Source organism: Ornithorhynchus anatinus, chromosome 20 (assembly GCF_004115215.2).
Source record: "Ornithorhynchus anatinus isolate Pmale09 chromosome 20, mOrnAna1.pri.v4, whole genome shotgun sequence".
Classification (NCBI taxonomy): domain Eukaryota; kingdom Metazoa; phylum Chordata; class Mammalia; order Monotremata; family Ornithorhynchidae; genus Ornithorhynchus; species Ornithorhynchus anatinus.
Genome location: NC_041747.1, coordinates 13,815,602 through 13,828,126, shown reverse-complemented (window position 1 = coordinate 13,828,126; position 12,525 = coordinate 13,815,602). Strand labels below are relative to the sequence as shown.

The 12,525-nt window shown below is 40.9% G+C and overlaps 1 protein-coding gene across 5 annotated transcripts in view; it reads right to left on the bottom strand.

The window, feature by feature from the left end:
• Positions 1 to 12,525, bottom strand: part of NAA16 (N-alpha-acetyltransferase 16, NatA auxiliary subunit) — a 56,070-nt gene that overhangs the window by 13,997 nt on the left and 29,548 nt on the right. For 4 of the 5 annotated variants that reach the window (XM_029048291.2, XM_029048293.1, XM_029048295.1 and 1 more), the window contains 3 exons: positions 11,967 to 12,086; positions 8,056 to 8,151; positions 3,192 to 3,298 (listed from right to left, as the gene is read on the bottom strand). In XM_029048291.2, the coding sequence (XP_028904124.1) occupies positions 3,192 to 3,298; positions 8,056 to 8,151; positions 11,967 to 12,086 (323 nt within the window). The remainder of the gene's footprint in view (positions 1 to 3,191; positions 3,299 to 8,055; positions 8,152 to 11,966; positions 12,087 to 12,525) is intronic. The other variant, XM_029048296.2, reaches the window with a different exon arrangement.

Genomic DNA, 12,525 nt, shown 5'->3' with positions numbered 1-12,525 from the left:
CAATAGGAAAGGCAAAGAAAATAATAAACACAACAATAGCAGTATGCTAATGTGGCTAGAGGAGGAGAGTTTTCAGGCTCCTCCCATCTCAGAGTCCAACAACTGCTATCACAATGGAGGGACCACATGGGTGGCCGCCTGTTCCTGTTATTTCACCCCTGGCTCCCCTCAGAAGACCCAAAGCAGGGCCATTACTGTCCTGGCTAAGACCGTTGGTCCAAACCAGCCCAGTATTCTGTCCCCATCAGTAGCCCCAAGAGGCTCAGGGGAACCATGTGATGATGGCTGCCTCCGTGATCATCCATCACCAAAGATATTTACTGAGCATGGTACAAAATGCTTGGGAGAGCACCATACAACCAAGATGGTAGACATTCCATCCCACTGAACGGTGTGGAAGCACTGTGGTCTAGACCTCCTTGTATTTGCTCTTTCTCATCCGACATGTTTTGTTTCTAGGCCTGATTATCTCCTAACCACCTTAAGTGAACAAGATTACCTCAGATGACTAGAATCCCTAGTAGTGGTAAAATATATGTATCCTCCTCTCTCCTTTGCTTTGTCCTAAGTAATATCTATAATACCTATATTATATCTAATATCTTAGGATATTAAGATATCTTAATATCTTATCAGGATATTTGGTCAGTTAACGTCTTGAGACAGGAAAAAGCCAGGACAGGATTCCAAACCTGCCTACCTGATCCTTATAATGGAGAGAACCAGACGACCGGGCCTAATACTGATCCCAAGTAGAATTTACTGCTGTTTGTACTGAAGTATATACAATGTGCTGTGCTCTTCCATCATGTGTGATGAAGCTTCTATCTCCCCCAGCGCTTAAAATAGTGCTTGGCACATAGTAAGCGCCTCACAAATACTCTCATTATTATTATTATTATTTTGAAAGCAACGGAGAGTCAGTGCAGTTTTCTTCCACAAGTGATTTGCCCAAGGTCACAAGACAGACAAGTGGCAGAGCTGGAATTAGAACCCACATCCTCTGACTCCCAAGCCCATACTCTTTCCACTATTTAAGTCAATTTTTTTAAAAAAAAAGGAATAAAGCATTTTCCCACTAAACTTTCTCTAACACTTGTGCTCAGGGGTTAGAATCTGACCTGCTTTGTCCCGGTTTAACATGAATATTGCTAACTGTACTACATAAAGCACGCCTTCATTAGATGGTATTCCTGTACTATGACAACCAGAATTTGATGGCCAAATTTCTACTACTAGAAATTTATCAAAGTGGACTATAAATGAGAATGAACATTCCAACTATAATGAAGCAGCGTGGTATAGCATATAGAGCACGGGCTTGGGAGTCAGAAGGTCACTGGGTCTAATCCTAGATGCCCCACTTGTCTGCTGTGTGATCTTGGGCAAGTCACTTCACTTCCCTGGACCTCAGTTACCTCATCTGTAAAATGGGGATCGGGACTCTGAGCCCCATGTGGGTCAGAGGCTGTGTCCAACCCATATTTGCTTGTATCCACCCCAATGCTTAGTAGAGTGCCTGCCACAAGGTAAACGCTTAACAAATACCATTATTCAACACTCAAAATAGTGTTTGGCACATCATAAGTGCTCAGCAAGTATCATAATTACTGATCATTATTATAGTTCATTAAGGCATCAGCCCTTCCAATAAGGAATAAACCCAGTAACTCATTCAACACCATAATGAATCCATTCATTTCCAACAATAACAACAACAACAACAATCCTGCTTGGCGATGAAAAACTCAGGCACAACAGGAAACCTAGAAGGGGAACAGGAAAAGCAGTGTGGCCTAATGGATAGAGCACGGGGCCGGGGGTCAGAAGGACCTGGGTTCTAATCCCGGCTCTACTACTTTTCTGCTGGGACCTTTGGCAAGTCACTTCCCTTTCCTGGGCCTCAGTTCCCTCCCCTGTAAAATGGGGATTGACACTGTGAATGCAATGTGAGACAGGGACTATGCCCAACCTGATTAGCTTGTACAAGTCCAGTGCTTAGTACAGTGCCTAGCAAACATTAAGCGCTTAACAAATACAACTAGAAAAACTAAAACAAAATCAAAGGGAACTCCAGGACCCATAGATGGGTTCGGTTGAGCGGGCCTGGACAGTCTCAGTGTCTGAGGCTGAAGGGGAGGGGAAGCCATAACACAAAGGCTGGGATGCAAATGGGCAGTGGCTCCACACAGTGATGGCTGCCCATCCCTGTGGGCACCTGGGATGACAACTCCCATGAACACAGGGGGCAGATTTCCAGTCCCTGAGGAGGCCCGGATGGTCTCTTCATACACACAGCCAAAGATCCAAAAAGAGAGAAGGAGAGAGAGAGAGAGAGAGAGACAAGAATCCCATCCCAGATACACAGAAAGACAATGGTCCTCAGCCAAAATTCATTCATTCCTTCCTCTAGCTTTTGGGAATCTCATTTCTTTGCTACAGCTGCTGCTGTGAGCTAGTTGTGGGCAGGAATATGTCTGTCTGTGGTCATATTGTACTCTCCCAAGCGCTTAGTACAGTGCTTTGTACAGTTAAGCGCTCAGAAATTCAATGGAATGACTGAATGAATGCTCTTCTGCTCACCTCAGCTCTCGAATATGGGAGAGGAAGGGGGAATGTGTTAGGTAGGGGGAAAGAGGAAATGTGGGTGAAAGGGGAAAAGGGTCTGGGAGCATCTGTGTCTCAATATCACGTCCCCCCCGGCTCCCATCTGCAGTGTTCAACTGCAGAAATTCTAATGACATGCACAGAAAAACAAACTTCTGTTTCAAAATAGTTTTAAATATAATGTAAGATAGGGTGTAAATGAATGTGGTGTAAGTTAAATCAAAATTTCTATTGACACTAGAAGTTAAAAAAAAGAACACGGCAACACGAAAGGCCTTCCAAAAAGTGGAGTAAAGCTCTAAAGATGGGTGGGGCGGTGGGGAGAATGTTCAAAAGGTTATCTAAAGTAAATGCCATCTAAGAGATTTTTGACATTTCCTTTAGTGTTAAAGACATTGAGATGTAACATTTCAGGTAATACTTCTCTAGAATAAAAATGAGAAGAACACTTGTCTTATGGAAAAAAAGAACTATCAAACTATAAACTTACATATTACAAGGAAATGATCTCTACAAACGATATATTTGTTAAAATTAAATTAGTACAAAGACTATATGAAAACTGAATAAATGCCAAATTTTACCTTTTCTGGATTGTAATACAACGATTTCAAAGTGGTAAACAAAGGTGGGCAGCCTTTACTGAAGTTAACCCTCAGGAACCTATCCATTAGTTCTCTAAATTTTTCACCTAGAAACAAAAGTGGATTTGGTTATGCTTAAATTGGTGTCATCTCAACGATTCTTATAATGAGTAGTGCCTAGAATTTAAGCACCGAGATAAAGATTTATAAAATGCAAAATGTTCTCCCAACAATTTCAGCATTACTTATTCCTTTTGTTGCTATCTCCAAGCATGGCAGAATAAGAATCTCAACAGCTAACAAAAATGTAGATTACCTTTCCAACTTACTTCTAATATCAAGGAATCAATCTCTGAGCATGAATTCAGAAGTCAAATTTTCTATATTAGTCTCTCTTAATTAAGGTAGAGGGCCCTAGAGTATAGTCTCAGTGTGAGTATAATACCATGACTTTTGCAGTTTTCTCTTCTAGAAATATTTCTCAGAAGGTCTACACTGTAAACAAATCAGCTTCTAAGTAAATAACTTGTTTTGTCCTTCAGAGGCCACTGTTGTAGGGAAACTTATGTGACTTTCCAAGAACCAGTGGAAAAATCCTTATCTATACCAAAAGTGGTACTTAGAAAATATTTTAACTTATAGTAATGGAGATTCAAATTCATAATTCTCTTAAAAAAAACACCCCAGTGAGTCAGAAACACCTACTTCTAACAAAATAATAATAATGACAGTATTTGTTAAGCGCTTAGTATGTGCCAAGAAGTGCTGGGGTAGATACAAACTAATCAGGTTGAACACAGTCCCTGTCCCACAAAGGGCTCTTAGTCTTAATCCCCATTTTACAGATGAGGTAACTGAGGCAAAGAAAAGTGAAGTGGCTTGCCCAAGGTCACACAGCAGACAAGTGGCTGAGCTGGGATTAGAACCCACGTCCTCTTGACTCCCAAGTCCGTATCTTGCCACTAGGCCATTCTGCTTCCCAGGAGATATTTTTCCTACCTTAGAACCTTTCTTTGGATAAGTGAGTCCAATCGTAGGCATCACAACTTAAAGAAGATGCGATCAACAGAAAACTTTGAAAGCAATAAAGATGATTAAGGGACTGCCATGATAAACCCTTGAAGACAGAGGAAATGGGATTCCCTAGCCTTGAAAAGAGAAATTCGAGGTCCATCATGCTTTTCAAACTTATGAAAGGTTATTGCATTAGGATGGTGACTTTTTCCTCAAGCAAGTGAAAGGAGGAGGAATTTAGGTGAATACACAAAAGAACTTCCTAAGAGTCAGGGCTGATTTTACTGGAATGGTTTATTCGAAGGCAACTGGAGTTTCCTTTTCTGTGATCTTAGAAGGGGATTCTTATCCGCCTTGGATGGCTTAGGAGCCCTATATAGCTTCGCCTCAAAAAGATGGATAACACATCCTCCCCAAATCTTACTAGTGCCATGATAACCTTAAGGCAATTTCTAGGAATGACTCCAATGAATGGTACTTGATCTCTGTCTTGATGACTACATATCCTGAAAAAGTATTGTTTTCATAAAAAATGGAAGTGCCGCACTGACTGACCAGATTTTAACTCACACCTAAAGCCCATCTTTTGAAAATGATGGAGTTGCAATGATAGCTCGGCTTTTCCTCTAGTTTTCCAGGCTTTTTAGAAGTCTAAAGGAAGCACCGTGTCCAAACACCTTCTAACATTTCAAATGATATCACCAAAAAAGCCATAATACAGAGTAGACTCATGCCAGGAGATTATCCTGTGGTTTGAAAAGATGCCCAGGATCCCGTAAGTATCAATCCCCAAAGAGAATTATAGGTCAGTATTATTTCTCTTTCACTCTCCTGTCTCTCTCTCTCCTCTATCCTCCCTCTCGTTAATACCGTACTTTCTCTAAGCAACAAGTATTTTAGCCAACACCTCCCTGACTTTTTGGTTGGTTGCCTCTTTTTGGCTGACCCAAGTTATTCAAATCACTTGGTTCAATGTCAGGCTTTTCTGAACTGCCAAAAGGTAATTCAGTTATCAATTATCAATCGATATGGGAATCCGGCAGAACCTGAAAAATTGAAATCCAGAAGCGATTTCCTTAGCATTCCCCAAATCTCCTCCACTACCACACTTTTATAGAGGTGCACTCTTGAGAAGCAGTATGGCCAGGTGGATAAAGCCTGGGAGTCAGAAGGACCTGGGTTCTAGTCCTGGCTTCACCATTTGTCTGCCATGTGACCTTGGGCAAGTCACTTAAGTTCTCTGTGACTCAGGAACCTCATCTGTAAAATGGGGATTAAGACTGTTAGCCCCATGTGCCTTGTGGACTATGTCCAACTTGATTATCTTGTATCTTCCCCAGCGCTCAGAACAGTGCCTGGCACATAGTAAGTGCCTACCAAATACCATAAAAAAAAACAACTAACCTTTTTATAAAAATGTCTTTTTCCTCATATGACAGCCAAAAGGTGGACAGAAGGAAGAAAACAAAAAGCCCGGACACACCCTAAACTGAATGATCAGTGTGCCCTAGTGGAAAGTGCACTGGCCAGGGAGACGGAAGATCTGGGTTCTAATTCCAGCTCTGCTAACTTGCCTGCTGTTTGACCTTGGGCAAATCACTTAATTTCTCTGGGCCTCAATTCCCTCATCTGCAAAAATGGGGATTCAGTACCTGTTCTCCCTCCTACTTAGTAGATTCTGAGCTCCATGTGGAACCTGATTATTCTGTATCTACCTCAGCTCTTAGCAGAGTGCTTGGCACATAGTAAGTACTTAACACATATAATATCTAGACTGTAAGGCTGCTGTGGACAGAGACTGTGTAATACGACAGTGAAATACCCCGATTATTACTAAACTCTGAAAAATTAAATTACCTGTATACTTTTGCCCATCAAGTTCAGGGCATTTGGTGACACTGCTTCTGTTGAGCAACTGCTTCCTTCTCCCTACAGAGGACTTGGTGTTACAGTCTCAGGTGAACATCTTGCTGCCCTAATTGCTACCTTCTCCCTCTCTGTCAGTCAATCAATGGTACTGATTGAGCACTTGCTAAGCACTTGGGAGAGTACAACAGAATCAGTAGGCACAATACTGCCCAAAGGGAGCATATATTCCATACTAGCTCTGGTCTGTCTCTCCCTAGCAGAGTAATGTCCCAAATACCCAATGGAGTGCTTACCAAAATTCACTGATTTATCAAGGATGGGCTCCAGAAGCGTGAATGTACACCTTTTTGGATATTTGCCATACGTTAAGAGTTTCTAGGAGAGGATTTCTGGAAAAGGCCAAAACAGATAGGAGGGAACCCAGGAAGATTTTTGCCTTCAGAGTCCCAACTCTCCTAGAGAACTAGGTCATTGGCAGAGTTGGGCTTCCCCTTACTTTTGAGGAATTGTCAGTCTTTTCTCCTTTCATAATTACAGTGAAGAGACACATATATGCCTCCACCATTCCCAGCGTGAAAAGCCAGGAATTTGGAAGTCTGCCATATTAAAAAGTAAATTCTCTTTATCAGAAAATCAAAAAGTGAGGGTGGCTACTCAGATACCATGGCTGTACAGTTATTTCTTTTTTGAGAGGTCATGATTTTCAACTGTCTTCCACTTTTGCTCCTGAGGTTGAAAACTTTCTAGTCAGTGATTCACGAAGTCTCAGAACATAATGAAATCTTCCAAATATTAAAGAAAAAAAATACCTCCTGTCGCCAGAGGGAAAAAGGCATCCAAAGGTGATCAGCAACTAACTGGGACCTGCACAATAGCAAGAAACTTGACAGCGGTTTCCCAGTATAAACACATTTATAACAATTGATACTTTAAGGATTCTGTCCTCTAGACTGTAAGCTTGTCACAGGCAGCAAACGTGTCTGCTAATTCTGCTGTAAACTCTCCCAATCGCTTAGTACAGTACTCTGCACTAAAATACCATCGATTGATGGGTTGATTCATCATACAACAATTAAGCTACCTAGAGGTAAGGAGAAAAGAAATGACACCCCAGCCTTTGAAAAAAAAAATCACTTCTAGATAGTTCCTTCTTTAATAAGGGCACACTTTTGCAGCCTTTAACTTTTTCTCCAAGAGTAGGTTGGCTACATAGAAAATATGAATCCATTAATTTTTAATGGTATTTGTGGTGTACGATATTTTTTAAGCCCTTAATACGTGCCAGGCAATGTACTACACACTGAAGTAGATACAGGCTAATTAGATTGGACATGGTACATGTCCCACAGAGGGCTCTGTCTTAATTCTCATTTTACAGAGGAGGTAACCGAGGCCCAGAGAAGTTAAATGACTTGCCCAAGGCTACAAGCAGAAAAGTGGCGGAGCCAAGATTGAAATCCAGGTCCTTCTGACTCCCTGGCTCATGCTCTCTCCACGAGGCCACGCTGCTTTTCAATATATCTTGAATACTTGTCTCAAAAAAAACTCCTCACCTTTCACGTCTTTCCATTAACAGCAAGAAATTTCACTATTGTACTTTCTTCAAAAAAAAAAACCCAAAAAACAAAAAAACAAAAATAACCCTGTGACATTTTTTTCTTTCAACACATAGAGAAATGTACCTACTAAAGCACTGTATCTTTTCCTGTTTCACTATTGAGAAGCCAATTGGATCAATAAGGACAAAAATAGACCCCAATTTCTGAGATGTTGAACTGGAGCATGAAATCAATACAAAACTCCAGTGCATGTATTGACTTTCTCAAGTGATCAAAAGTTCCCACAAAATTATGTGGCTACTTTTGTAAGTAATAAAGTCACCTTAACTTAGAAGTAACAAATGCTACAATTTTAAAATTACCATGACACACTAGAGGAACAAAAAGGAAACAGCGCCACGAAAGAGCCACGCGGATATTACCTGGGACAAAGTTTAATGGTAATCTTCTAGGCAAAACTGCCCTGGGGTGTCGATTACTAACTTCTTCATAAATTTGAAGCCTCTCTTCTAAAGTGCCTATTAGCAGTAAACAACACATATAAGATACGGAGCAACAAAAAGCTGACTGAAATTTTTACAACTCTCTAAATCAAATTAGAATTAACAACTGTATGAACCTCGTCAGTCTAAAACTGTGGCGTGAACGGCTTGTTTTAAAACGTGGAAGCTTTGAAATAGTTACTTATTGCTAAAGCAGTATATTTTCAAAAACAACTGATCAACAGTATTTCTTGGGCCCACTAGTACTGCCCCTGGAGCTGATTTTGGTGCCAGCACAAAATAGTGCTGCAACCAATCCATAGGGCAATGGGCAATACGCTCTTTAAGGCGTTCAAGTCAACATCTTTGCACTCAGCAACTTCCACTGGTTGCCCATCTGCCTCCGCGTCGAAGGGAGACTTCTTACCGGCGGCTTTAAAGCACTCAGTCACCTTGCCCCTTCCTACCTCACCTCAGTGATCTCTTTCTACAGGACAGAACATACACTCCTCCCACTGGGCACCAGCTTGCTTCACTGTGCCAGATCTCATCTATCTTGCTGCTGACCCCTTTCCCCACTCCCTCCCTCTGGCTTGGAATCCTCTCCCCGCTCCATATACTCCAGACCACTTTCCCCACCTTCAAAGCCTTATTTAGTTCACATCTCCTTTGAGAGGCCTTCCCCAATTTAGCCCTCTTTCCCCGACTCCTTCTCTCTTCTCTGTCATCTATGTACTTGGATCTGTATCATTTGGGCACTTGGTATTCACCCCACCCTCGGCTCCACGGCACTTATGCACATATCCGTAATTTATTTATTTATATTCACGTCTGTCTCCTCCACAGGACCGAGTTTTATGAGGGTAGGGAACGTGACTACCAACTCTGGGATTTTTGTACTCTCCCAAGCACTTAGAACAGTGCTCTGCACACCAATAAATACCACCGATTGAAAATGAAACACTTTTATAAGCCACACATACATGTATATATGACTATATCAACAGCATGTTACGGAGATAACTTAAAATAAACCTTCAGAGTACTTTTGATTTAGTGCCCTAGATAGACATGCACTACACTGGTTCATTTCCAAAGCTAGGTTAAAATCTTACGGGTTTTTTTTTTTACAGCTAATAATACACAAATAACGTCATAAAAGAGAGGGTCTATTTTAAACTGCATATTACGTAGGCCCTAAGACACTTTAGGGGATGGGCTCATTCCATCATTACCAAGAAATAGTTTTCTCAGATTTACAACTGTACAGTGGGTGTGTATACAGAGAAAGAACGGATGAATTTTTCAGGTTTTACCCCATTTCTACCCCAATTCTTGTCCTGTTTAAAAAAAATCCAATTGTAACGGAAAAAAGTCTCTCTCTCTCCTTTCCCGCCTCATCTCCCCATCAAAACATCGAGAATACGTGTCTGCCTCTTGTTTCCTGGCGTGCCTCTCTCTTTCTTGCTCCTGGGTCTCCTTTCCCTCTTTTTCTTTTCTCTCTCTTCCAGACCCCCAAGGCTAAATCCAAAGGAGCAGCGGCTGAGGGCCTGGAGGGATCAAGATAGAGGGTCTGCCATAGCTGTGTGGGTTCCCAGCCTCCCACCATTTGACTGTCCCTCGCCCCATCTCCGCTTCCGCCGTGCCAGCCCTCCCAGCTCAATGTCACCACCCACATCACCGTCCTCTCCTCTTTTGCTCGCCCTACGACTAAGAAGCTCTGGTGCTGTCCTCTTTCCTGCCTCCACACTGCAAGGAGTTACTGGACCGGGGAATCATTTAGTTAAAAAAAAAATGCTTCAACAAATTCTAAACCTAGCCGTAAATTTTTCTTCAAATTTTAAACCCCCCAAAAAAATAAAAATCTGAGGAAAAAAAAGGCTTCCCTTATTGTTTTAAACCTGAAAAATCCATACAGTATTTTACAAATCAAAAATTCATTCACAAAAGCTACTTCAAGAAAAACAAGGGCTACTCATTTTTTTTTTTTAAAAAAACCTCTTGGATAATTTATAAATACCAAATAGACAAGTACACTGGGAACTTATCTCTCAACTCTTGCTATATTGTACTCTCCCAAGCGTTTCTGTACAGTGCTCTGCACACAGTAAGTGCTCAATAAGTACGACCGATTGACTATAACAATAATATCTTGATGCTAGCATCAGGGTTCGCCCAATAGTAAATATATTGTTGTGTATCAGGACTAAATACACTTCACTTTAAGGGGCAATGTTTGATTTTTAGACTCCTTTCTTCCCCCAATAATATGTTTTGGAGCTCCAATGTGGTTGGACTTTAAATCTGAGCTATTCAATATGAAATGCTACTTTCAGATAATGTTAAAAGGTTTGGAGATCTTTTGAAGCCTTATTTCCATACTGAAATTTAAAATGAGATCTTATCATGGCTCTGCCTTCACTTCATAGGATGGCAAAAACCTTTCTGGTGTCATCAAGCTGCAATTAATGTAAAAAAAAAAACAACCTACTAAATCTAGGGTATAAATCGCAAAAATGTGAATTATTGTTGACAGTAAACGTCAGAACCAAATTATTTAACACCCCTTTTTGAAGTCACAAGTTGGAGCTCCAGAACTTACCATGGGGGAGAAAAAGTCCTAAGGACACCTAAAAAATAAAGTACAGTACTTTGGTTAGTTTGATAATACAGTTTAAATATAGGATCCTGACATGAAAAGTATAACATTAGCTGTACATCAACAACAGCAAATAATTTTCCCTTAAAAGGCTGTCCTATAAAAATTAACTAGCAGTTTAAGTAACAATCTTAATTCTACAGCTGCAATCAAGTAACGGTCCTAATTCTATCCTGCAAATACAGTACTCATACTTGAAATTAGGTTTCCATAATTTGTTTAGCATTGATAACTTTTTGCATTTTATTTTTCTCCCACTTGGAGAATAGAATCTTGACCACAATTTTCGTTAAAATTAAAAGCATATGGCTCTCCAGGTGAAATATTCATTCAATAGCATTTATTGAGCGCTTACTATGTGCAGAGCACTGTACTAAGCGCTTGGAATGAACAAGTCGGCAACAGATCGAGACAGTCCCTGCCGTTTGACGGGCTTATGGTATTACAATAACACTCTTGTAACCGTCATTTCTCAAATAGAGCCTGGACCAAATTAAAAAAGCAACAAGAAAAACAAAAAAAGAATTCACAATTTTCTGCAAACTCAGACCAGGAACATTTTGAAATGGGTCATTACATTTCATCCGTGCTCTTTCACACAGTCGGAACTTAATAAACGTTATTACTACCACTAAACTGAATGTACTCCTCTCAAACTTGGCATTTCCAGGTCTCATTTCTGCTGGCAGAGGGCTGGATGTCTGTGATGATGTCACACTATAACGTATATGCTCAAATTTAGTTTCAGAACCTTATGATGACAATATCGCAATTTATTAGGAATTTATTGCTAAGGAGGAGAAATATAAGACTCCAGGCTTATGAAGCAAATGGCCAAGTTGGTGTAATAGTTTTACGTCTTGCCTGGCCTACTAGGGGAAAGAAAGTGGGCCCAGGACTCAGAGGATCTGGGTTCTAATCCTGGTTCTGTCATTTACCTACTGTGGGTGACCATGGGCATGTCATGTAACTCAAGAGCCACATTTAGCTTCAAGAAGCCCCAGATATGTCTCAAGAGCCACGGTGGCCAGGCCCCGTATGTATGTGCAGATAAACAAAATGACGAGAAGCATAGATAGTAAAGAAATGGCTGTTGAAATCACCTCGAGTGGATGGTGAACATTACAGCGTTAATTTTTTTCTTACATTTCCAATGCTAACTGGATGAAAATGAAAAATGACTTATACGTACTAGGTTGCAGGGCTTTTTCCAAGCTTTCATAATAATACCAATTTTCCACGTTCCGATCTATCAATTCTCTGAATACTTCACCAGCTTCTTTTAGCCGCCCCAACTTCAACAGCATTTCCCCTAAAACCAAATTTGACAAATTTTCACTGAAAACAATAACCTAACATTTTTTTTTTTTTTTTTTTTTACCAAAACAGAGTTTTACACCTAGTCCACCTAGTTTTACACCTGGAGGGGCTGCATGGCATAGTGAAGAGAGCATTGGCCTGGGAGTCAGAGGGTCAGAAGGTGTCTGGGCACATGCACTTGGGACTGGGCACGTGCACTTAGGACGGGGACAGTGTTTGAACTGATTGGCTTTGATCTACCCTAGCGCTCGGCACACCCAGTTCTCCTATAACTGGGGTGGCGGCGGCCCGCAAAAAAGCACAGGTAATAGATAAACTGACTGGAAGCCTTTAACACACACTGTAACTAATCTACCGTCAATTTATATTCTTTGGTTTGCCAACCCAAAATTGCCTGATTCTAACAGCAGGGAAAAATCTAAGGGCAGAAG